Source organism: Perca fluviatilis, chromosome 7, assembly GCF_010015445.1.
Source record: "Perca fluviatilis chromosome 7, GENO_Pfluv_1.0, whole genome shotgun sequence".
Classification (NCBI taxonomy): Eukaryota; Metazoa; Chordata; class Actinopteri; order Perciformes; family Percidae; genus Perca; species Perca fluviatilis.
In genome coordinates, this window is record NC_053118.1 from 11,914,005 (window position 1) to 11,941,153 (window position 27,149).

At 42.7% G+C, this 27,149-nt stretch overlaps 1 protein-coding gene across 2 annotated transcripts in view; it reads right to left on the reverse strand.

Annotated features, from left to right (window-relative positions):
- Nucleotides 1-21,148: 21,148 nt before the first annotated feature.
- LOC120562167 (teashirt homolog 1-like) overlaps nucleotides 21,149-27,149 on the reverse strand; it is a 37,312-nt gene continuing 31,311 nt past the window's right edge. For both annotated transcript variants that reach the window (XM_039805710.1, XM_039805709.1), the window contains exon 3: nucleotides 21,149-25,967. In XM_039805710.1, the coding sequence (XP_039661644.1) occupies nucleotides 22,447-25,967 (3,521 nt within the window). In that variant the 3' untranslated portion in view covers nucleotides 21,149-22,446. The remainder of the gene's footprint in view (nucleotides 25,968-27,149) is intronic.

Genomic DNA, 27,149 nt, shown 5'->3' on the forward strand with positions numbered 1-27,149 from the left:
GCCAGAACAGGCCTCATTAAGGACCAAAGTCATATAGATATGCCCTTCGTCTAGCTTCTATAGCCAGCAACAACAAAAAGTGGAAAATGGAAACACTTGGACTGCGGATTGTGTTGCCAACAGATGTAAGTTAGGTTTTTTGGGGAATATAAATTTGAGCTGTTTTTATCCAAATGATGATCACTAACTCATTTGATTGACTATAAAATACTGTGTAGAAATCGTTTTGTCTGGCTTCTACAAATAATAATTAGCACTTACTTAACAGAGAGCTAACAAAGTGCTTTCCATTTGCTTAATATGCCTTCTAAAAGCATTTACATTACATGTGTTTCTAGCAACATGTAGCAACTGTACAAGAGTATGGAGGAAATATATATTCATAATTCAAATTGAAAGTCCAAAGAGAAAACAAAGCAAGATGAAATTAAAAATACTATTATTTTTTTTAAATTTTCCATTTGGCTTTGGCTTTTGAATTTAATATTTGGCTTTTGAATTTCAATTTAACATTGGCTTTTAATTTCCATTTAATATTTGGCTTTTGAATTTTTAATTTAAATTTTTTTTTTTTTTTTTCCTTTAATATTTGGCTTTTGAATTTCCATTTAACATTGCCTTTTCATTTGGACTTGACACATGTCAATGTAAATGAGGAGGCGTGGCCCAAAGGTTGGTGGGAGGGTCTGAAACGAAAGGGGTGCAGAGGCATCTTATGAACAGCAGGGGGAGCAGACTGTTGGGGAGCATCTGTCTGCAGCTTCACAACCAGGCTGGCTTGGCCTCTTATTTCACATGACAGAAAATGATGATGTAGGCTAAACACAAACGACATTTCATGCAACAACCGTGAAGTTTTCATGTAGTTACTATAATTGGGCCCGTGTTAGTGAGGACTACATTAGGACTGTATTTAAAGCTGATTCTGGTTTCCAACTTCGCCCTACAAGTGTTTAAAACACTCTACACAGTTAATTTATTGCATAAAAAAGTCTCAGAAGTGAATTTAGTGGTGAAAAAGCAGATGGAAATTCTAAAAAGTTTCCAGTTGTTTGCTGCTGCTAATACGGCAAACTCCCGATCTAGATTATAGAATCGATATTTTTTTTGTCTGAGTCCGTGTTTTAAACAGACACACCTGGGGTGAAGTTGGGAACCAGAATCAGCTTTAAATACAGTCCTAATGTAGTCCTCACTACCGCGCCAACACCGCAACTACATGTAATACATGAAAGCTACCGTTGTTGCATGAAATGTCGTTTGTGCTTAGCCTACATCATCATTTTTTATCATGTGAAATAAGAGGCCAGCGGGAAGCGCCAGACTAGATTGTGAACTGCAAAGATCCAACATCTGCTCCCTTCTGATGTTATAAAGGTGCCTCTGCACCCCTTTCGTTTCACAACCCTCCCACAAGCCTCTTGGGACCCGCCTCCTCATTTACATTGACATGTGTCAAGTCCAAATGAAAAGGAAATGTTAAATTGAAATTCAAAAGCCAAATATTAAATGAAAATTAAAAGCCAATGTTAAATTGAAATTCAAAAGCCAAATATTAAATTCAAATTAAAAGCCAATGATAAATTGAAATTCAAAAGCCAAATATTAAATTCAAAAGCCAAAGCCAAATGGAAAATTAAAAAAATAATAATATTTTTAAATTTCATCTTGCTTTGTTTTCTCTTTGGACTTTCAATTTCTCTTTGGACTTTCAATTTGAATTATGAATAAATATTTCCTCCATACAAGAGGCGCTTTATGCCTAATAATCACTTCATGAACTCGTACAACATGCACCAACAGTGTGTATGCTGCAAACTTATTTTAAGCTCTGAAGTTTCAAGACAAAAGCATTGTTGGAATGAAAGACTAATGGCATCATAATTCTTCAAAAAGGTGAAATTTCAGGGGCTCAACGCTAACTTTTCAAAGTGGTTGCCGGCTTGGCAACCAGGCATCAGCTTTTGGTTGCCGAAATTGACAATACGGTTGCCATTGCCACCACCTATATTTGGAGCAATTCATTTCTTATGTAACTATACCACACATTGTTAATAATGAAACAATGAGATAATCGCTTGTATATAATTTCCCATGCCTCTAAAATAAGGCTGCAACCGATCACAAAACTCACGGTTCGGATCACGGTTTTGAGTCACGGATCGGATCCGACCAAAATAGGGGGGAATTTAAATGATTATTAAAAATTCTATAATAACTTTTAACAATAATTCCTTCTTTCACCAGTAAATTGCTGTTCAAGACAAAAACAGATGAGAAAAGGGTATTTTACAATAACAATGAATGCACCACGAGGTTTACCAGTTTTAAGTGAACGTAACATTTAGTCCCGTCTGTGACAGCAGCAGTGACCATAGTGCTAGTTTGTGTCTGTTAGCTCATAGCTTTAGCGGCAGAACGTTGTACATCCTCTACAGTGAAATACAGTCACACCATTTAACTGTCAGCATTTTAACCGTGTTTAATCCAGTTACTACTGTAGCTAGCGGTAGGCTAATGTTACCTGCTGCCAAGTGTAACGAGTTATTAGTTAACTAGCGTTACATGCAGCGATGTGTCTGTTGCCTCTAACGTCTGTTTCAGAGCATCAGAAAGCAGCGCAGACATTTAAGTGTCACCGTAATGAGGCACCGAAATCCGCTTTGCTATTTTGTCCGGTAGATGCCGGGACCGGTGCCATATTAGCACCGGATTTTAACATTAACACTGTTAAAATTTGCTGTTAACGTGAACAGAAAATTGCGTTGCCTGTATGTTTTCACGCCAAACGCGCATGTGTGCTAAGCGGTCACACAACAGCTGAAATGTTGTGTTGCACACAAACGTAGTGTTTAACCTTTATGGAGACAACTAAATAAAATACTGACTTCTTTTAAAATAAGATTTTCCAGTTTTGTAAGTTTGTAAGTTTTGATTTGTTTTTTATATTTAAAAAAATACACAAATATTGAACAGGCAGTTGCCAAAGGGGGCAACCAGAGGCCATGAAATGGTTGCCCATTTACTCAATCTGGTTGCCAAGGGCAACTGGGCAACCGTTACTGTCAAGCCCTGGTTCATTGTTAATAATGTAACCCCTTCCTGGCGCTTAGATGAGGTTATTAATGTTTTACTGAACAGGATCCTGAGTGCTTAGCAGTTGATGGTGAACTGACTAAATCTCCCTTTTAGGGCTGGATCCGAACAGCACTGAAATCATTCTTAAAAAAGGAAGATGTGTTCGGAGTTTTGCTGACCGGATACGGCAGAGGTTTAATCTATCAACTAGCTTTGCTACCTTCTTCGTTGCTCTGGTTGGTTGTTAGGGCTATCCTATTACGTGCAGAGGGAATTTGAAAGACAACCGTTTATCCCGCCCCTCAGATTGAGCCCTGTCAACAGTGAGTTCCCAGACCCAACATCTTGATGTGGGTCTGGCTTGTCAGGCTAGTTCTCAATGCTAGATGGGAGAAATTCCTACACGCTGGCAGAGGTGTCAAAAGTATTCACATTCATTACTCAGTTGGAGGAAAGATACTAGGGTTTGAAAAGACTTCTGTAGAAGTTGAAGTATCAACTCAAGTAAAAGTCTAAAAGTACTGGTTTCAAAACTAGTTAAAGTATAAAAGTAAAAGTAATGCCATTAAGGACAAAAGCTTAGCCCACCCCACAGGGGCCTATAGTGCACTACCCCACCTCCACAAAAAAGGAAGCACCTTGTTCAATTGTATTTGTCTGTTCTGTATGTTCAAAAATATAAAACAATAAAAAGTTGATCTTAAAAAAAAGGAGCACAAGGCGACATTAAAGAACGACTTGTGTATTGCTAAGGCCACAGGGTCAAAATTAAATGATTTATTAAAAATGTAATAACAATAACTTATTTCAGGCTGAGTGTGTTTTTCAGACAAGGGCAGCTACAGTCTGGACAATCCTACAGTTCACTATAACATGAAATATATTTCATCCACAATCAACAGTCAATGAAATTATAATTGTGGGTTTAACCAGTTCAACCTTTTTTTAATGCTCAGAATATATTACCAACCATCAGGGCCCTTAAATTGGTGCACATATGAGTCAATCAATCCTCAGATGCTGTAATTGAGCACAACGCTGAAGTTGGCATCCGATTCGCAGCTTCCGATTCGGGCAGCTAAGGGGAAATTTAAGGGGAACTTCTGATTCACAGCGTGTAGACCACATTAGACCAGGTGCAGATCCAAAACCACTGTACCTAGACTTGTCAAATCTGGACTAACTTATTCTAGAGAGGTTAAAGATTGTTAAAAACCCAGCTTCAGATTTGTGAAAGCTTTATTCTATTTGTGAAAATGCAATAAAAGGGAGATTTTACTGTTTTTTTCATATGATTTACACATTAGATCAGGTCCAGATCCAAAACCACTACACTTAGACTTGTCAAATCTGGACTAAGTTATTCTAGAGAGGCTACCTGGTCCAATTTGGTCAACATGTGAAAAAAAAAAAAAAAAAACAGTAAAATCTCCCTTTATTGCATTTTCATAATAATAAAACTTTAACAAATCTGAAACTGTATTTTTAAGAATCTTTTTCCTCTCTAGAATAAGTTAGTCCAGATTTGACAAGTCTAGGTACAGTGGTTTTGGATCTGGACCTGGTTCAATGTGGTCTACATATGAAGAAAAAAACAGTAACATCTGTGTTTTTAACAATCTTTAGCCTCTCTAAGATAATTTAGTCCAGGTTTGACAAGTCTAGAGGTAGTGATTTTGGATCTGGACCTGGTCTAATGTGGTCTACACGCTGTGAATCACAAACTTAAAGTTTCCCTTAAATTTCTCCTTAACTGCCGAATCGGAAGCTGCGAATCGGATGCCAACTTCAGCGTCGTGTAATGGAGCGGTGTCTGACAAAACACAGCTGTTACTCACGCATTCGATCCTCGATGAAGAAGAAGAAATCCGCAATCAGCCTGTGTGGCAACGCAGGTCCGGGGGCGGAGTCCCTCCCAAGGCAGCAGCCACAGCGGCTAACTAACACTGTCCTCCAGCGAAGTCCTCAGTCTCTCCCGGGTCCTCGGTGAAAGCTGCGGCTGGCGTTTACAGCTGACTGTCCCTGCCGACGGTGCTAGCTTAAACGTCCACGTTTTACAGTTAACACTTTTCCAAAGCTAGCTAGCTAGCTAGTGAAAACAACAAACACGGCTAGCTAACCTTGCTGCAGTTCAATTAAAACTTTGGGATAATAAGTTATCAAACTGCACGTGGCACACGACTGTTAGCTGCCAAATGATACTTGTGCCAATACTTTAGAAGTACTTCAGTCTACAAACATCAGTCACCTCGACATTAAACTTAGTTTATCTCTCCAATGTTGTGCTCTGTGCTCTAGCTACATGTCGTCTCAGACTTCCTCGTTTTTCTTACTCTCCCACATCGTGATCTCTGATTGGCTTAGATTACCCAATCAGAAAATACATTCATTGCATTTACCCAGATATGAAATAAAACACAATTTTTTTCATGTATTTAGCTGTATGAAATGAACACTTTTGTATTTATGTATCTGTATTTCTGTAGGTCCCTACAATTAACATGACTAAGAGTCTACAGCTATGGTTATGAATCTGAGGGGCTGTACATATTCATTTCGCCAGGATGTCCGTCACCTTACGCTTTCTTTGTGTTAGAATTTTAAAACTCCGGTGGATTTCTGAGGACTATGGTTAACTGCTCCTCAGATCTCTGCAGGGTAAATCCAGACAGCTAGCTAGACTATCTGTCCAATCTGAGTTTTCTGTTGCACGACTAAAACAACTTTTGAACGTACACATGTTCCACCAAAACAAGTTCCTTCCGGAGGCTATTTAGCAGAGGCGCCGTTGGTCCGACCGGCGCCTAGCAACCACCCAAGACAATTGTGATTGGTTTTATGAAATGCCAATAAACCAGACCACGTTTTTCTCCCAACCTGGAATTTTGTGTGGAATAGCCAGACCCTCCTCTGCAGTGTTGTGGAGGAAGGTCTGGCAATGTGAGACTAGCACTTACGTAAACCCAAACTGATTTTGTAAATGTTTTAGAAGTGTATCAGTAAAAGACACTGGGGCTAAACTACGTTGGGGTCATTGGCAGCAGTGTGTGCGGTGGTTGGATCATGACTACATGCAGTGTAACTCTCTTTCTAATAATGCTTAAATGAGCAACTCTTCAAGTGTAACCAAATATAAAACAAATGTCTACACCACACACCATCTGAGGTTAATGGCAAAGTAACCTCTTTCATTTTGCCAGCCATTGATCCTGTGCTCATGTGTCTGCTTCGCTTTGCTGATGTTATTGTGTTACTTCCTGGTCAGCAGATACAGCCGGGGCCCCTGTTCTAGTAGATGTTGGTTGAGGGATGAAATGAGCGGCTGCTGCAGCTCCGAGGGGCCCCGTGCCTCCAGGCGAAGCTGACCCTGTCGTCCCCCTACGACTGTCTGCGAAGAAGGGGTGATCCTCGCCTCAGGCTACAAACATACATAGGGGGGATGGATAGAGGGAGGGAGGGAGGGAGGGCACTGCATGGGGCAAAGGCTTAATTTGCCTGTTTTGTCACTAAATTAAAAAAAAAGGGAGCTGCTCCGAAGTATAACATTTCACACAGTGTTTAATCCCACTCTGTCATGGCAAACAAGGGGCTAATGGGGAAAAATGGGGTGAGGGAGTCGCGGGTGGGATGGTTGAGAGGTTTTTCCCTGAAGTGTGGGGAGCCAGTTGACTGGTGGTTTGAATGGATATTTGCATCCTCGACAGCCACATCTGCATCCATTTATGACGTGAAGTATATTTACTGTAATTTGTAATTGAAACAATGTACTCTGCGTTTAACATATAAATCTGCAGATTTCATTAAGGATATTGGTGATTTTCAAAATTGATATTTTAAGCATCAGTTTCTTCATATTCATCTATCATATTTTAAGACCTTCCTCGCAAAAAGAATGACAGCATTAGTTGTTTGGTCAAACCCTTTGAACGCTTTGACCTGTATATTAACATATCCCTCTTGCAATTGTATGAATAAAGATCTTCTTTTAGCAGCAGAGGCTAAAGATGTTTGACCTATACACTGCTACAAAGGAGCATGTCAGGGTGGATGGTTGGCCTTATAAAGTGTGTGACAACACGAGAAACTGCACTTTGCATCCCGTTTCCTTCCTTCAGTTAACACTGGTTTCTTTAAACTATCAGGGCAATCTTTTCCAAACCATAACCAATTAGTTTTCGTTACTTGAACTTAGTTTTCTCCACCGAAAACCACTTTTTAACCGTAGAGGTGAAATGCTAATATGAGTTACTTTTGGAATGGATTGATTTGAAAAGCACTGACAAATGACAACTTTGGTTGCTACGGTACTCTATGACAACTTGTATTTTCGTATGGTAAAATTACTGAATCACTTTTAGGTGGTATTGCAGTGAGCTGTATCCTACGTTAAACGAGGATTGCGCTGATTGTTCAGTAATTCTTCTGACTATCACCGACAGCAGAGTTTACTCACCTTACTTCACTACTATAACACTGTGCATCACGTCCTAGTGGCTGTGAAAAGGAGAGATGGCAAACAAAAAGGTATTTGGTGAAGGTTTTTTTATTTTTTGGAACTACACCACATTTCTCTTTGAGTGACAGCCAGCAGTATTTCCAAGGCTTTCCTTCCTAGTGTAGCCCGGGCGACAAACTGCACATCACAAGCCGGCCAAGATGGCATCCATCGCACAGCCCTGCCACTGATCTCAACGCCATCGGCCGCCAATCAGACTCATCACATAGCTGCCTTCTGCTTGCTGACAGCAGCCAGGGCCAAGAAAGTTAACTCTTCCTCCACCAGTCTGGACAAAAAAATACTAGAATAACTATAACGCTTTCTAGGTCCCTCTTTCTCTTTGTTTCTGGTCCGATTGTATCTGCAGAAAACAGGCCTGAACCACAGCAAGCGATCACTCTCTCCAGGATCCACCTCAGCCTTCTCACTGTCACCAGGACAGCAATGCAGCTGTGTTTTTTTTTTTTTTTTGTTCTTCCTTTTTTTTTTTACAGCTAGGCCAGCCCTATCATCTCAGTTTGCATACACAACGCTGTGGTGAATTATTGCGTGAATGTGCATAGTGAACATCTCTAACTTAATTGGGAATATTGAATAGCAGATAATTAGATATTTGATGTGACACGTGGCGTCTAATGGGCTTGATGCAGTGGTCTCATGTTGTTCCCATAGCGAGAGGGATTTTTGATGTGTTGTCAGGCCCCAGTGTAAAAATAACTGAAGTGACAGCAGTGACTTGGTTGTCAGTGTTGTCGAGGCTGGTGCAGATTTTCACAGCCGTGGGTCCTGTGTATGTGTGTGTGTACGCCTGTGTACAGTATGCGTGTTTGTGTGTGTATGTGTCTGTGTGTATGCCTGCACTTTTATACGTGTGTTTGTGTGTGTGTGTGTGTGTGTGTGTGTGTGTGTTTGTGCACGGCAATGTTGTGGGTGACAGTGCTGATCGCTGTGTGATGACAGCCTATCATTGTCGCTGTGCAAGAGTGAGAGTGGCAGGGGGGCCTTTTTGGCATGTGTTTTCTCCACGCCTTCATCTGTGTCTATGGCACTCCGAGCTTGGCTTAACAAAGGAGAAGCTGGGTGGTGAGGTGGGGACGGGGGGCTACTGGGTGCCGGATGTCGGAGGCTGGGTGGGTCTAACCATGGAGAAAATGTGTTGGTAGCGCAGTCGCATGGTGTCACTTCCATCCACGGTTCAGGAACAGGAAGGAGAATTCACAAACTCTGTGGGGCAAAAAAAAAAAGTCACCATGGCAACCAGCTTCTTTTTTAAACTCTTCTTCTTGTATGTTTGCATATTGCTGCAGCAAAAACACTGCTTACTGATGTTTAACTATCAGTCTCATGTAAGGTGTTCACAGTAGTTGCTTCCATTGCTGCAGGTTTGCCAGCTCCATTTGGCATTCGAGAATCCAGAAACCAGATCAGCTGCACCAAGACCCTTCACTGCATTTACGCATTGGTTCAGCTGCAGACCCGACATTATCAACAAGTGTCATGTGGGTGCAGTCATTAGTTTCTCTGGGCAGAAATTTGGGCGCAGGGAAGGCCTTTTGTAAAAAACTTGCCTTAAGCCTTTATTCACAGTGTGTTTCAAACAGACGGATCACTTGATTCTCTGTCAAAAGAAAGCTCTGCAGCGCTGGTCTGGAAACGAAAGCGAAAAACCTCTTTCTTTGTGGTGTTATTACTGTGTTCGTGTGTGGAGAAACCAACCAAAAACAACATGTTGCAAATAATTTCTACAAACCAACTATGGTAGAAGTGGAAAATGAGGGTGGCCTTGGCATACTTGTGCTTCATTTGAAATTGCCCGTAACAGCTGTCGAAAATACACAACACACACACACACACACACACTCAGACACACACACACAATGGGTGAGGTAAAATTATCTTGGTGAAGTGACAGCCTGTCCATTAAATCAACACCCAGGAACTGCAGCTTCCTAGCTTCATACCTCTACGGTGATGCATGGCCATTAACTGGACTGTCTGCCCATCTGTACTCTCCACATTCACCAAAGCTTTCACTCATCTGCAGACTCCTCCATGGGGAAAGCAATGTGAAATAGATCACAAACAGAAGTTGTTCCCTCTGATTGTCTAACCTGCCAATCCTTCTTACATTAATATTTGAAAAAAGAATGTATAATAAATGTGAACTTTGTCTACTTTCCTACTTTACAATCCTCTGCTTTTATTTCTTCTCAAGTTTATGTTGATTACATTTTCCTTGTCAGTTATTTATACCAGACATATTGTGACTGTGTCATTTACTCTTTTTTTTTTCTTCTTCTTTTTTCTACTTTTTTTTTTCGCCAGAGAAGAAACTTTTCAGATGCGTCAGAGACAGTCCACTGAATGTTATAAACTCTGGGGATTGTGAGAAACGTACGCTTGATAAGTGCGGAGGCAGTTAACCTTTGGTAAACAGATGGACAACTCTGACTGGTGCTGTGAAAGTAACAGGCTCGAAATAACAACGGGACAATTACATGCAAGCTGCCTACAATGCCAGTCGGCTTCATTTTCCCTTTCATTTTACTTTTGTTTCTTACAACTGAAACCCCAGCGGTCAGGGGTTATGATGATATTACGATGTTAGGAGTCCTCGTTTCTAGCAACAGGCGCACGTTGTCGCAATTTTAGACACGTGGTTAACATTGCATATTGAAAACTACTTGGTTAGATTTAGGAAAAGATCATGGTTTGAGTTTAAAAAAGTATGCTTGTTGCGTAAGTTAAGGGTCCTACGTAAGTTGAGTTAAGTACGTATGTTACGTAAATTAAATTTGTCAACTTTTCGCTTCACACGGGACACAAACAGCGGCCTCCTGGGTGAATGTCCCAACCTCCTCCTTACGCAGACTTGGATTTGATTAGAAACGTATTTGTGATACATCAACAACAAACGTAATCCAGGCAAAAATATATTTCCCTCGAAACGTGATTGAGAATGAAGTTTAGAGTGTACTTTTTAGGACAGTGACATTTCGAGAATATACAAATGCCTATTGGTATTATAGGTTTCCCTACATTACCCCAACACCTACAGTACCAACACATTCGCACTCCCGTCGCGTCAAAAAGCAACGCTTGGTCAGGTGCCTTTGGCGTTTGTTATTGACGCAAAAAGTCTCCTTTAGCTTAAAATTTTGACGCGCTTCGTTGGGACTCTTGGCATCACTTTTTGACGGTTAGGTTTAGGAAAAGATCGTGAGCGGGGTTACAGAATGTACGTTTCAGTGACATACGGGACAAGAACGGCGACACGAACCCCTGTCTCTTGGGTGAAAGTCCTGTGTTGTTTGACCCTTCTGCCACCCCGACTAACCTTACGCGGATTTTGGGTCTTTCATACTAATCGCTACCGTTGTCATCTAACAGCGCAGCGGTCGAGCTGCTGCAGTGCCCGATGCATTCCATACAGACGCTAAAGGGTGATTTTTGCGTCGGTATCCGACGCTGAGAGCCACTGAACAAAAAAGTAATGTCCAGTGTGAATTTTGAAATTCATGGTAAACACATCATAATCAGAAATAAAGCCCATATGTCGGTTAGTTTTCTCAACAACAAAAAGGCCTTTCTTGATAGTCTTCTGTCTTCATTGCAGGCCAAGAAACCCTGTCAGCAACCTCTGACTACAAAAACCAATAATGTTAATGGAGGGTCACAAGGGAGCAGTGATTGAGCTGGTTGGGGGGTAAAGCAGGCATACTGCTTCCAAACAAACACAGTGAAGTTCTTTACAGGAAGGGAATGAATGTACAAATATATGCCCCTGAGGTCCAAATCCCCTGGGAAATAATCATTTTATATAAGTCTTAGAAACAGCATTTAGAGCTTTACGGGACACTAAAACTCTCCATAAAAAAAAGCTTTCATTGCAGGTTTTCCAGACTGTTGAAAAAAAACAACACACCACATAGGAATTATTTCTGTTGCCACACGTTTGATCTTAAAGTAATGTTAACAAAAAGATATTTAGTGGTTGCGGTCAGGGAGAACCCAGCGTCAGGGCCGTGGAGGTTAGATCATCTGTACCCTGTCCTGGGAGTAATAAGGGTCTGACACTAAATGTATATTGTGTTCTCTTGCCACATTTTTGAATTCAGCACAAGCAAACCTTTATTCTGCTGGCACCAATTTTACACACTTAACCCAGTATGTACTGTAGCTTGGAAAGCCTACAGCTAATTTTCAAACTTCCATAAAATCTGATTTCAATGGACGTGAACGTCACTGCCTTTGAGTAACCATTAGTCATGTATTATAGAAGATTCTTCGTTGTAGAATAATACAGTGATTCAGTTTTGAGAATTTATACTTATACATTTCATTTATACAGAGAATGATTGTCATTCCCATGGGATTAATGGTGATAAAACTCATTGGAATTCAGGTTCTTGGTACATTGTTCAGTCAGATGTTGACTATGTGTACTATAGTCTGGGCCACATACAAAACTGCCTGTTTTTTTTTTTCTTCTAAATGTGTGGATGCCAATAGAAAATAGGTTTTCTGCATCTTTAACAGAGAGTCAATGAAAAAAAGATATAACATTAAAATGTATAAAATTCAATTCAATTCAATTTTACTTATAGTATCAAATCATAACAAGAGTTATCTCAAGACACTTTACAGATAGAGTAGGTCTAGACCACACTCTATAATATACAAAGACCCAATAATTCTAGTAATTCCCCCAAGAGCAAGCATTTGTGGTGAGGAAAAACTCCCTTTTAGGAAGAAACCTCAGACAGACCCAGGCTCTGGGTAGATGGTGTCTGAAGGTGCCGGTTGGGGGTGTGATGAACAGTGGCAATAACAGTCACAATAAAAGATAATGGAACAGTGACTAGAAATAGTAGTTGTAGTAGTTCATGGCATAACAGGGCACAGCAGAGCATAGCAGGGCGTAGCAGGACGTAGCAGGACACTGCAGGGCACCGCAGAGCGTAGCAGGGTGTAACAGGGCATAGCAGGGCGTGCAGCAGGACCACGGCGACCATGATAAAACATACCTTAATCTTGGGTTCAACTCCCTAGTTATGACAAGATGTTTGTGTCTGAACTTTAAGACATTGTCAACGTGACCTGAACCTACCCTTAATTAAGCAAAGTTTAGAGACTACCTTTTTAATGAGCTAACCTTAACCCTGATCAAAGCTGTTTGCTTACTGAGACTTAACCATTGGATAAGCTTTTCCTTTGACGGACACAAAAAAATTTCTTACATCACCTCATTTAGGACTATGTTCTCTACAGCTACAAAGAAAATGTGTTTTAGACATTGTTTGAATCATTAAGAATGACAAAAGTGTAAAAAGAATGTACATTGTTGAAGACACAGAAGAGTGTAGGCCTGCGCCCCGCCACAATTAACCCCTACTCGCCGTTATTCTTATACACGTTGTTGTACGTTGACTTAACTCAAACTACACATTTTAGTAAGCCTAACGCAAGCATGGAACCCCCAGTCGGTTATGTCCAGTGACAATTCCAATAAAGTTTATTCATCAAGATGGCTGTGTCCTCAATGTTGACAAAAATAGAGCAAGGCATTACTTTGTGCAATTCGGCTATAAAGGGAAAGTAGGAAGAAAATAATAAGAATATGGAGCGGCCTGTTCAGCAGCAAAGTTCTGTTTTATATCACAGCAGTTTCAAGGCTACAGTTTTAGCGACAACATGTAAAATACTATTTAAATAAAATTAAAGTATGCTCATCACAGTTTATAATGCATCTTTTGTCAGCAGCCATGAGGGGAATGGGACATTGGAACTACTCAAACTGCAAGACAGTCGACCAACATTTCTGATGTGCCAGAAATTGGTCTGATCGTCTGAGAGCAAGTTGATCGTTCAGGTGATTGATCCGGCTTTGTGACTCCCTTCAAACTGCACGTCTTGGCCGAATCCATACAATGTCTGACCGGCTTTAGGCTTCATGGCAACAGATTGGACTAAAATGAAATGAATATTTCCCATGAAGCACCAGCATCAGTACAGTAATATCAGTGGACAGGTGACCTACGGGCCTATAGGACCTCCGGAATCCTCATCCATGCCTGCCCGGGATGAGGCCTGTCCAGAAAAAGGCCCAGAGGGTCCATACTGTAACTCACAGTCATTTCTAATTTTGGTTACTGCGGCAACGGCAGGGATTAGGAGTGTGATGAGGGAGGGGCTTCTCTAACAAGACTGGTCACATGCATAATTCATGTAAACGAGCCAGACGAGGAGGGGGCAGGAGTAGTTGATGCGTGATGAGCACTTACCAAAGACACACACACACACACACACACACACACACACACACACACACACACACACACACACACACACACACACACACACACACACACACACACAGCAATTCACAAATAACACTTACAATGTTCATATTCACTAATTTGTAAAACATCAGCACACCTGCACATTTACCAATTCCAGTTAAACACCAATGGCCGTAATGTAGCCATATGTGCCATAGCCTTTATAGCCACACTAATTCACCTTTTTAATGATTTACAAGAAAGCACCAACTGACACACAAACACGTCAACATATAAGACGTCTAATTAACGCTTTATTCACTGAAGCAAGGATCACGTGACGCTGATGAGAAGCGTGGTGTCAGCGTTGCTTCAACACCACACTGCAGCTGAAGCTCGGAGAACGTTCCCATCCAATGGAATGACAGAGGGTCGTGTCAACAATATTAGTCATTTTCGCTCATCAACAGATGTCTTAAGGGACAAGATTATGGCTGCGATTTCACTGTGACTCAACAGGCATAATCACCAAGGCTTGAATGTGCGTGCGTGTGTGTGTGTGTGTGTATATGTGTGAGTGTGTGTTACAGTCTGGGTGTCTGTATTAGTGAATTTGAATGCACTTGTTTATGTATATGTTGCTTCTCAGTGGACATGACAAATGTGTCGCCCCTTCAGCGTGTGCTACACTAAGATGCCGCCGTCCACCGCCCCTCAAACACACACAAACATACACACACGCACGCGCACACGCACACGCGCACACACACACACACACACACACACACACACACACACACTCTGCCACCTCTGCGCCCTCGCTCTCCTCTTCATGCCCCCCGCCCCCACCTGCATAATAACCCCCCCCCTCTGTCTTCCCTGCCAGAGCGCCCATGTCCAAACCAAACACAACAGATCAACAACTCGGCATGCAGATCGTGTCACAGGATAAATTATGCGCAGCGTGTCAGCTTCATACGTGGGCTCTCGGCTGGCTGTCCGTGACATGTGTCAGGGTGCCCCTGCATCTCTGCCGTGCAACGCTAATGACGTGATGCCGGGTTAGCCTCCGCTGCACCCCACCTCTCCGCCTGCCCTCAACCACCCTAACCCTTCTTCCCCCTTCACCCACTCCTCTACCACCCCCCACCCACCCATCATGCGACGATGAGACAGTGTGTCACCTCCAGAAGGGCGGAAGGGGAAAAAAAAAAACTCAGGCTTTAAGGGGATAAAGATGGACAACAGTGTCTGGTCCAGTGTTAGAGGGCGGTGGTTGATGACCGAGGGCCTTTAGATAGAGGAGTTTAAACCGATATGGAATTTTGAAGGTCAGAAGTATTATTAAGTACCGGTACTTAGTATTTTTAATATATCAAATGTGTTGTTGTGTGCTTAAGAAAGATTTTAAAATAATGTTTTTTCCATCCAAAATGTTATTTGTCAAAATTCCGTTTTTTTTTTTTTTTATTGAAACACAGGAATGATTACATAATATTTGTAATTAGCTGTTATGACAATAATGGGTTAAAAATACATTGTTATCAATGCAACTACTTTTTTTTTTCTATTCAAAGGTATACGACACTGACCCAAATGCCAAAGGCCAGTATCAGCTCTGTACATTGGTCTAACCCTTTTACATACACAACATGACATGCAAGACCTTTTTAAAACCATTTACCGGTCTCCTCTTCCTTCCTCCCTCCCTCCCGCTCCCCCCTCCCCTCCCCCTCAAATCTCTACCTTCTCGTCCTGCTCAAGATGGTGCATTCTTTATTTATGCCTTCTTTTTTTATTTTTTTTTAGTCTTTGTATGCAAATCCTGTCTGACTTGTCTGAATTATGTGTGTCTGTCCGGGAGCCTCTGTGATTCGGAGTGACTGAGGATTGCACACACGGTGATTGCATCCACTGGGCCTACTCTGAGCCTTGCATAAGTAATTGAGATGTCAGTATGTGTTCTCATATTCCCACAACAAAACTGTAGGAAAACATGCACTGTTGAAGGTCATTTGAATAATTCCTTAATGGAAGGGAGGCCTTGTTTTTTCGGGATGCATGAAAAAGCAAATGTCAATGATCAAAATCAAGCAGCATCATATCTCATGGAGGCAGCACTGATTCCTGGAGCACTTCACCCTCTATCTCCTTCTCTTTCTCTCTGAACAGATAGATAAGGGATAAGTGTCTTTGTGCATATCAAACACAACGCAAGCCACTAGTTCTCGAGGGTCTTTTTGAAACACAAATTGGTTTTGAGACATTTTCTACGTTGACCTCTTTGATTTGAAATAGGAAATGACAGGGACATGGTAGTTCTCATATTCAGAAAAACCACTGGGAGGTCAATGAATCATACATATACACACAGGATAATGGGAAATCTGTCATTAATCTTTCATATGTGGATTGTTATTGTAGCTATAGACATGTCCCCATGGTGATCAGGCCAATGGATATAGATGAGCATGTCATACAGAGAGAGAGAGAGATGTGTGCATATAAAAACATGCAACATATATATTTAAAGTGGAATCCCACAGATCATTTTATCAGTATCTCCTAAAAAGGTGTGGTATGGATTATTAATTGATATCTAACTGCAAGTCAAAGAAACCAAGAAAGAAAGATACACAACAAAACAAACCCCTCCAAAGACAGAAAAAGAGGATAATAAAAAAAAAAAAAAGTGCAGCGTAAGAAGAGAATGGATAGGCATCTCATCTTGTTTCGCCAAACCCCATCGCTCATCCACCAAGATGGAGGAAACATTTCATGCCCTGTATTCTTTGTGTTTTGTCCGGGCTTGTGATGGATGAAGGGCCTGGCGACACACACCTGCAGTTCTCATCCACCACCACATCATAACTAAAGGCTCGGCAGACTGAGATGATCTCCTGCATCCGTTAGCCTGCTGCTGTCAAACACCATCATTCTCCAAAGACAACTCTGTCACATCAACCCTCCCACCACAAAATAAACCCACCTTGATGAAAGCCTGCTGCGTGTCCATCAAAAAGATACAAATACACTGCTACTGACACCAGCTGCAGTGCTGCACTCTCAGTTACAGCGGCATACTGTATGGTGCCTGAAAGCACGTGTGACTCCAATAGGTATTTTAAAAATGCAATCTTTTTTTGATTCTTAAATATTTTTATTTTATTGAATGAATGGTACATTACGGGTTATGTAATGCATTATGTTATCCTCTGTTTTTTTTTTTTTTCCAAACACAATCCCTCACCCACTCTCCCCAAACACACCTTGGCAGCTATTGTGCTCACAACACAGCATTTCACGAGTACAAGATTTTCATAGCCATACTTCTACATTTCTACCAAAGCATAAGCCCACACTCGTCTACAACATGTTAAGTGGTTCAGGGCTGCAACTAATAATGATTGACATCATCGTTTTAATCTGCAGATCATCCTCTTGATTAGTCAACCAATCACCTGGTCCACAAAACATCAGAAAATAGCGTGAAACGTCCCCTATCAGCCTCTCAGGGTCTAAGGTGTCTTTACATTTCTTTGTTTTGTCGGACCAAAATCCAAAGATATTCAGTTCAACATGAAGTAAAAAAAAATAAAATAATAGAGAGAAGCAGAAAATCTCCATATTTGAGAAATCAAACTTCAATCTTGTACAGCCTCAGCTTCTTCAATGTATATGAATCTAAAGGCGACAAATGAATACATTGATGTTAATAAATCAGAAGGTTTGTTTTAAACGAAATGTGTGCTGTCTGTAATGGACCTCTTCAGGTTACCTGTATAACTGAAGCTATGAAAAACAATAAGAGAGCTGGTTCAAGCTGCAGTGTGTAAAAGCACTCTGTGATTGGTTAAACACTTTGAAAACAGTGGGCTAGATCTTTTCTTGTGGCTCAAAAATATCATTCATTCTTTTTTCACCATGTTCTCCATGCATCATAAAAGTGTTATGTAAAGTCTCCATTGAGGTTTTCCATACTGTAACACTACAACATGTTTTGCTCTCAAAACTAAAGGGGCATTTTCTGTTAAAACCTATGCACCTTTATGCAACATTATATACATTCTAGGAAACACAATTGGAAGTAAAGCATTAGGGACCTAGATTTCTCCAGTACACTAACATTGTTAAGAGTTATGTACCAACATGGTTCTGCTGTTATGAGAAAATAAGATTACATTTAAAAAGACAAATTGTAAAATGTTACAATTTGTCTTTTTAAATGTAGTCTTATTTTAATGTACACACCCCTTTTCAGAACCCGTTCTGGTACTATACTGAACCCTTTTTCGGTTAGTGTGCATGGAAAGTAGAATTGTCCTGCACATTTTACAGTATGAAGCTGAGCAACACGGTTGAATCAAGTCTACAAACTGACTTAAATCAACATAACATAAAAATAGACTGAGGCAGGTATCCTGTGCATAACGTGAATGCTGATAAGTTCTTCCTGAATGCAATTTCCACAATGAGGCGTTTTATCAGGATCCGAACAGATTTCTCCGACTTTAGTTTCTGATCCAGTGCAAAGGCTCTCAGTCGTCGTTGCTTTGTTTGTTGATTCTCTGTCAGACATTGTTTGTTTGGTTTGAGGTACTTTGGAAGGGTATTAAACCATACGTCTGACTGGTGTGCAAAGTTGGAGGTTTAACAGACGGCAGACGCGCGCCGGCATCCTCAGCAGGCGCTTTGTCTTTGTTTCGCGGGTTGACAATGATCTTCATGCCGCTATCATATACAAACCAGAAACAAGGACAATGAACATATGAAGCCTAACAAAAGACGTGTCAGCAAACCACAGGTGTGAGGGTGTGTTTCCACTGAGCGTGCATACATTGGAGGTAATAACACAGCTTGGAGCTTTAGAGGTGAACTTCTGAGGAAAAATCACAAGCACTGGGATCAACATGCCCTCCGTTATTTAACGTCACTTCTCTGTGATCTCCTAACCACACAGTGACACCTCTCTATCATCGTCTCCAACAGATGACACAAAGACACACAGTATGCATGATGTAATGCACAGAATCTGAATGTAAAGAGTACACATTTCCCATGCAATACATCCCTGTTCTATCTAGGCAGAAGCAGACGCAAGTTATGCAGGTTAATACTCCCTCCCCGCGTTCCCACCAGCCCAGGTAATTTTGTTATTCCATTTGTGCCCTCTGTCTACACCCACCCCTGTCTGCTGTACATAATGGTCCCAGCCCTGAGAGGAAGCAGGCATTTACTTATACAAAACCTTGAGGAAATCCCTACCAATCCTCAGGGCTCACGTTCAGTAGCGCCCTAAACACAAAGGCTATGCAAATCTGCCCAGCCTGCGTTTATCTACCCTCGGTTTCCGTTTGCACCACGGGAACCAGCATTGTGCCGTGCGTGGCGATTATCGCATGTAATTTACATAGAATACGCACAGGAAACAGTGCGCTGATCCCTAACAAAGCAGGGAAGAGTCTCTATCGGCTCAGCAGCTATCTGACGGCACAGCAAAATTACAGGTTTAGCTGTGGCGGTATTAAACCTACAAGGTGTTTTTTTTTCTCTTTTTTTTTCTCTGGTGTGCAGGGAACACTATCTCCTCCAAATGTTGCATGTTTATCTGCCTTGTTTGTTTTATACCCCAACTCCAGCAGCCCCTTTCCGAGGAAGCTGCATCTTCAGCCGTGCTAATCTGCCCTCTGCCTGTGTTTCCTTTGTCACCGAATCCATGTATCAACACAGCGAGGAGCAGCCAGATCGAGGAGGTGTGTAATTGCACAAAGACACTCATGCTAATATGGCCGGGAGAGTGAGTGTGTGTGACTGACTCAGCCGACACGAGGCACGTTGCGAGTGTGAGGAATGGAAGTCATAACACTGCAGCACGGCGTCGTCCATACAAAGGCTGGCACTGTAAGTACTCTATCAGAAACTTGAGACATGAGGGCGAGATGAGAGATCAAATTCCTGATGCAGACGCTTTACCTGCAGGGGGAAGAAGACCCCACGACTCACTGGGGGTCAGCTACAGGTCTTTGTGGACAATGAATCACTTTCAGCGCTCACTACAGCTAAATGTTGAATATTTGGCGAACATTGAATGAAGTCAGATATGAAACATAAGAAGATACAACAGCACAGAAATCTTGCAAAAAAGTGTTAAGAAAAGAAGTTTGAAGGACTTGACTTCATGTAGAAGCTGCCTGATTAGCCCAAAAAGTGCAGACTGTCATGCTCTGCAAGCAACTTTGAGAACATGCATTCAGAGAAAATAAGGTAAGTGAATAGAGAGGGAAATGGCAGTGGTTTTCTGCACTAAATTACATCTTTCATTGGCTTTAGATAGTCCGAAGGCTGTGGAACTCCAAAAAGGTTCCGCCAATAAACCTGTTTGGCTACGTTGCCAAAGTGACACTTTATCACTTTATCCTGCAATGTTGTTTTATCTGAAGAAACCAGCGAAAATACAATCAGGTTTGTTGAAAATGTGGCATTTGCTGTACACATGTGCGTTACATTCTGGCTGTGATGAAAGATGAAAGCAACTTTAGCTTGATGAGTAGCATCTGAAGTATCAAATGTTAGTTATAATTCTGTTTTGATTATAGAGTTTCACCGTTTTGCCCCTCCACTGCAGCATCCCCATCACTAAAATCAATGTCAAGATAGGCTGTATATTTTCTTGTTAGCAGTATTGCAAGTTGATCAGAGAATGGGACAGCTTCCTCGTGTATCTAATATATAGTTGTGTTAATTAATGGTTGGTTCAGCGTGGCCAGTCAGGAGGCTATATCAAGCAGATCAGACACCCATCTGATTTTGTTCCAAGAAGACAAAAGTACACTGCCGTCATTAATATAACACTGATTCTTTCAGAACGGGCCCTCCGAAGGCCAGTCACAAGCCTAGCATGAGGTCCTTACAGTACAATAGGCACCCTTACAGGCTTATCATCCCCGTCATCTTCATCATTATAATAATCATCGGCAGTATGATGCGGCTCAGTCATCAGTTGTAAGTATGACACCAGTGACTTTTCTTTTTCTCTGAAAATTTTGTAAACATAAAAGCAGGCCTGTTGCAGAACGGTGATACGTACGTAACAGTGAGACGAGGACATTTTGAATCTCGCCTCTGGAATGCAAAAGTATAACCAAAGAAAGGAATCCTATTACACTGTGTTAGGATTCGATATGGGTGTGATTGCTTTAATCTGATGCCAAGCAAATGCTCAAGAGTGAAATTTGATACATGTTGAGTTTGGTGCACCACCGTGGCAAATGAACACACAACCACAAATGTATGACTGTTAACAACTGCTTTGGGGTTTATTTTACAATTGAGAAAGAAATGAAACAAACTAATCGGTGCTAAAAAGGTTTTTTTTTTACAATATTGTCGATAAAACATTGAAATGTATAGTCATTGTGCATCGCTTATTTATTTTCCACACCATTTCATGCATCAAATTGGATGCAAGTATAATTAAAATCATTTCTGTAAACCAAGCCGAAGAAGCTAAATTTGTATTTTCTTTAAAAAAGGACATTTTGTAGCTCTATAGCATATATCTATATACACCATCTGTTTTTATTTAATTTTTTTTAATCATTTTTGTATATAAAATGACAATATAAAAGTTAGAGAATGCACACACCTTAAGATACAAAGAATGTTGAGCCGTTTCAAATGGTGAGATATGTCTTATGGAGTACTGACATTTCACTGGTAATCATTTACATGTAACGGACTGCTCTCTTTACAGTTGAATAAAGCGACACAATTTAGAAAGAGAATGTTGTAACAAACCATACAACTGGAAAATTGCTATAAGGTGATACTTCACAACAAGGAAAAGGTTTTTGAGCAAACTTGCATACTGACGGCCATTCATTTTCACTGATTGACTCGTAACCAGAAGCAGCATTTCAGTTTTTCCAAATGTTCACGTGATCTTTTTTTTTTCTAATACACTGACAGCTTTATGAGCAGGCCATTCATCATCAGAAACATTGCAGGGACAGAAACCCAAAAAAAGGAGAGGGGGAGAAATGATAATCCTTGATCTTTTAAAATCAATCTGATTTTGACAAATGCAAGATATTTCAAAACATGTTCTCTTTACAAATTCAAAATTCAACTGTCTAAGGTGCTACTTCAGTCTTTCAGGGTATTCTTTCATTCTTTTGGTGTATACATTTAATTTTCACCTTCATATCAAGTATTATACAGTTTTCTCTTCCGCCAGTTCTTTTTCCACTCGCCACTTTTACCATTGAAGCAGTAGTTGTATTTTTGCCATGAAAAGATTAAAATCTTGTGTTTAACCTTGATTCACTAAAATACATGCACAGATCAGACAAATCGCATATAAATATATTACAAAATAAGTGTAAAAAAGCTTGGCAAAACAAAACAAATCAACATGAAAAGACATGGTCCAGTCAGGCAGTTATCACAACAAAAAATAATAAGACCGATTTTTTTTTCTGGCGGCTCAGTTCGGCCCAGTGCAGTAACTGTGAACAATGTAATTTTAGTGCAATGAAATTCTAGTCAGTTCCACAGCCTTCAGTCTCTACTCTCAGCTTGAGACCCCACCTAAACCTTCTCCATCTTGTCTAGCTTCTCCAGTTTCTCCAAAGCAGTGACAAACACCAGGTGGTCCTCTGGAGACTTGCCGTGGGTCTTGCTGAGGTGCAGTTTGACTGCGTGTTTGCTGACGAATGTCCGATTGCAAAGTCTGCACTGGTACACAGAGCCTGTGTCGTCCTCTGCCGTGGTCAAGGCTGACAGGGGGCTGCCGAATGTCATTTTGTCTGTGATCACCTTTGAGGCAGCCTGCTGCTCCCGAAGGTGCTCAGTTGACAGTTTGGACAGGTCCTTCAAGCTGAAGCCCAGGTGAGACTCCAGGTGGCTGATGTAGGAGGAGGGAGTCCTGAACTGGGAGGCACAGTCACCACAGAGGAACACAGGCTGGCACGAGTCCATGTTCTTGAGAAACTTGGTGCCCCCAGTCCGTCTCAGCTGGTACTTGACATTAGCCAGCCAGTGGGATATGGTGGTCATGGAGAGGCCTGTGAACTTACAGATGTGGACCCTTTCCTGGGGGCCCAGGTCAGTCATGGCGTAGCGGCCCTCTGAGGTCTCCCTCAGGCTGGAGGCAAACTGTGCCTGGAGGATGAGGAGGTGCTGGGGATTCCAGTTGGATTGCCTCCCTTTCCTCTTCTGCACGGGGGAGAGGTCATCTAGGGCGTCCTCGAATGCACTGCCGTCGGCATCCGACTTCTCTGAGATGGAGGAGGGAGTCGAAGATTTGGGCGTCAGTCTCCCAGTGAGGTTCTTTACCATATCAGAAATGTCCATCAGAGCGTTCTCTCTCAGAGGAGAGGAGACTGAGTCAGGGAGAGAAATGAGGGGATTGTTACCATTTACACTATTGTGGGTCAAGAGCGCACTGCTGCTGTTGTTATTGTTAGTGTTGCTGTTAATGGTGACCTTACTTTTACTCAGGTCTATGGGCTGGTCACTGCTTTCATACAACTGATAGTGGTTGATGGGCTCAGCTGGCTTGCCCTGAGGAGTTGGGTTGAAAGCTGGCTTATCCATCATGCTGTTGCTGATTTTGTAAAGCATAGATAGAGGGTCTGCAGCTGGGGTTACTGGTTTGGAGGCCTTACCCAGGTGTGTGTTCATGATTGACTGGAGCGCACTGAGAGGGTTGATGAAAGGACTTTCCGGTGAGTGATCAGTGATGATGCCAAGGCTGTTGCCATTAGTTACTGGGGATTGGCACATCTCAGAGCCGTTCTTCGAATGGTTGTTGTGGCCATCGACGAGGCTCTCTTTGGGCTCCTTCTTGCAGATGAGCTCTGAATCTACACTGCCTGGGCTGCTACTTCTCATACCAGATGGTTTACCGACAGAAAGGTCATTTGGAGATGCTAATTGTTCTCTCTGCTCTCTCAGTGCAGGGGAGGGGGATTTTACTAACGATGGGGGCCGGCATCGTTCCAGGCTCACCATCTTCTCCTCCTTTTCTTTCTTCACAGTGGCAGCTTTCCCTGTCACTTTCTCCACAAGCTCCTCCATCGCAGTGACATTGCTCCTGAGGGGGGTAGGGGAGGAAGGGCTCCGAGGCGAGCGGATGACTGAGTTGGGGTCAGTCACCAGGCCTCGTAGCCCACTGTTATACATTGGCTGCATCTGGACACTCTGGATCATTGGGGGTAGAGAGCTCTTCATGGCACCGTGCAGCTGATAGGCTGCGTGAATGCTCGGGTAGCCACCCCATGTGGGTGTGCCTGTCTGGGCCTTGCTGATGGCGCTGGATACTGTGTTCTCAAGGGATTTAAGAATGTCTAAACCCCCTTTTGGTGCCTCCTCCAGATCTTCTTCTCTAAGGTATTTATATGAAGTGGTGTCAGTCTCAGATTTCTCACCTGAGTCATCTCTCTCCTCCTTGATTTTTCTCTCCACTGGCTCACCGCCTTCACCCTTTTCATCTTCACCTCCTTCCCTCTTTTCCTCTGAGCCTGAGGAGAGGGCAGGGGAAACTGGCTGGGACTTAACACCAGTGGGAACAGGGAGTCTGGTGGTGGTCGGTGGCAGTGGGATGGACTGAATCTTCTCTTCCACCACCGGATCAAAAACCAGCTGTTTGCCTTTCTTGGATGCAGAATTTGTAACCTTCAAAAAGTGACCAGTAACCATCATGTGGGCAGTCAGCTGTTGCAGTGTATCATGAGAGCTCCCACACTCCATGCATTTGAGGATCTGGGCTTTACGGGCTTCAAACTGCCAGGTGTAGCTGGCACCATTCTGGTAGCCGTAGCGGTTGTTTGGCGTAACATAGGGGTTAGCTGCGGATTTTGCATCTTTGCCAACATCCCCAAGGGATACACTACCACCACCACCACTACCAGCATGGACAGAGTCTGGGGAGCATGGGGAGACTATAGCATCATGGATAGCTCGTTTTTTAGCAGAAGTGGGCATCAATTTAGTGGCCAAGGCTGGCACTGGTTCTTTGAGAGGCACTTTCTGGTAATGCTTGGTTTTGATCATATGAACGCTGAGATCTTGCAGAGACTCAAATGAGTGGCCACAGTACATGCACTTCAGCACCTTCTGGGCATCCTCTTTCCCCTCCATCTCCATCAGGGAGCGCTTACGTGGTTTGGACCAGCGCTTTCCCTGATCCTCCTCTTTGTCTTTGTTGTCATCTCGATAGTGGCCCGTCTCATTCATGTGGACGGTTAAACCCACCAGTGTGTCGTAGGCAGCGCTGCAGTCTTTGCAGCGAAACTTGCTCGCACCAGTGAAAACAGAACCATACAGCTTGTTGTTCTGCCGGTAGAGCTGCACTGTGCTGAAGAGGCTGGGCTCTGGTAAAAGGTGGTAGGGGGTCTGCTGAAGAGTTTTGGCAAGCGCTGCCTGGTGCCAGTCATATGCCACACCACTACCATTACTCACCCCACCACTGCTGCTCCCACCGCAGCTGGTTGCACCGTGGCTGCTAACAGAGCTAGCTGCCGTGCCGTTAATATTGCCACTTGTGTGGTTGACAGTGGTGCTGGAACTCCTGCCGTTATGGTGACTGCTAGCCATGCTGACCCCACTGCTCTTGTTTGTGGTCGTAGTTATGGCGACAGAAGCAGTAGAGGCGGGCTCTGGAGTGGTGACAGCACTGTTGACGCTGCCAGCTGCAGCAGGCTTAGATTTCATGATGTCCATTGTGATGCTGGACCAAGAGGCATCCGAGATGAGGTTTGCATAGACGGCTTTCATCTGTGCCAGGCTGTCCTGGAAAGAGAGGCCGTTGTTGGGGCGGAAGGGCAAAGCCGTGCCTTCCCTGTCCTGACCGTCCCTGGAAGAGGTGCTCTTGAAGTCAGTCAGTCGGTCGCTGGCATCACTGAGTGGAGACCCGTATCCAGCGTCAGGGTTCGTCCCATTGCTGAGTGGAGAGTCTCTGTAACTAGGTGGCTGGCCTCCATCCACATCTTCCTCTTCCTCATTGCACAGATACTCAGTGTCCTGGCCGTCTAATGAGAGGCCGTCATCCTGCAGGTGCTCTTCCTCATCGTGATCAGCTGCCTTAAGCTCGTCTTCGGGCATGTACGCTGGAGAGAAAGAGAGCAAGAGATCGAAGACAAAAAAGGGGAGAAAACAAGATAGGAGAAAAAAAGAGGTCAGCTCAGTGAAATTAAAGATTTACAGCACACCAACAGGACCACTGTCAAAATAATATGGAATGAATACTCAACGATGGGAAATGTAGGCTTTTATTCTCACCAATGTTAGTGTGCGTATGCATGCATGAATTTGTGTGTATTTCACACACATGTGGCTCTGAAAGCCAGTGGTGAAAAAAGCCTCCAAGGGAAAAATAAATCACTGAGCTTCTGACAGTTGTCCTTTTCCTTCCCAACTCCCTATTCCTCCACACATGCCTCATGTTCCCCAGGAAATGACTGGCTGTTTGGCCTTGTTAGCCAGCTGCATGCTTGCATGTTCAACTCCCCCCTTTCTCTTTCTTTCTCTCTTCCCCAAGCTTTATAGCCTTTCACTCATCAAGTTCCGCTCCTCACATGTTCAGGTTATGCAACTGATCAGGGAGGGAAGGAAACAAAACAGTAATTTGAAGATATTTCAGCTTTTCCTCACCCACTCTGATGAGCTGAAGATAATTTCCATTTAAGATAATAGGCAGGAACTGGCAAAACAATGATACTTAGATTGAGAATGCCACAGTGATTGTTGAAGGGAGGAGTCTGGGGCATTTGAAAATAGTACTACTGTTCTGTGATCCAAAATGGCATGGACAATGCCTAACAGAAAGACAGATTAAAAGAGTAAAGCGATAGGAAACTAAACAAGGCTGAGATGTAACAGGTTTACCAGTAAAATGTATAAAGGCAAATGAGATAGAAGGCTAGACCATGTGCATGTATGTGTGTGTGTGTGTGCATGTGTGTGTGCACGTGTGTGTGCACGTGTGTGTGTGTGTGTGTGTGTGTTTGCATGCTAGAAAAGACACAGCAAGCATCAGTAAGTAGGAGAGACAGGAGGTGGTTAGGGGAAGAACAAGTGAATGGAAAGAAGATGCGAAGGAGAAAGAAAAAGTGAGCAGGAGGTGGCGGGTTTGGTGGGCGGGGAGAGGGGGTGTAAGAGAAAAGGGAGAAAGAAGAGAGAGAGAGCGAGAGAGAGGGTGAGGAAGGCAGGGAGACAGGAAAGACGGCCCCCTAGCTTCTTCCTTTATCTCCTTCCTGCATGGTGAGATGTGTGTCCTAGATGCCAGTATC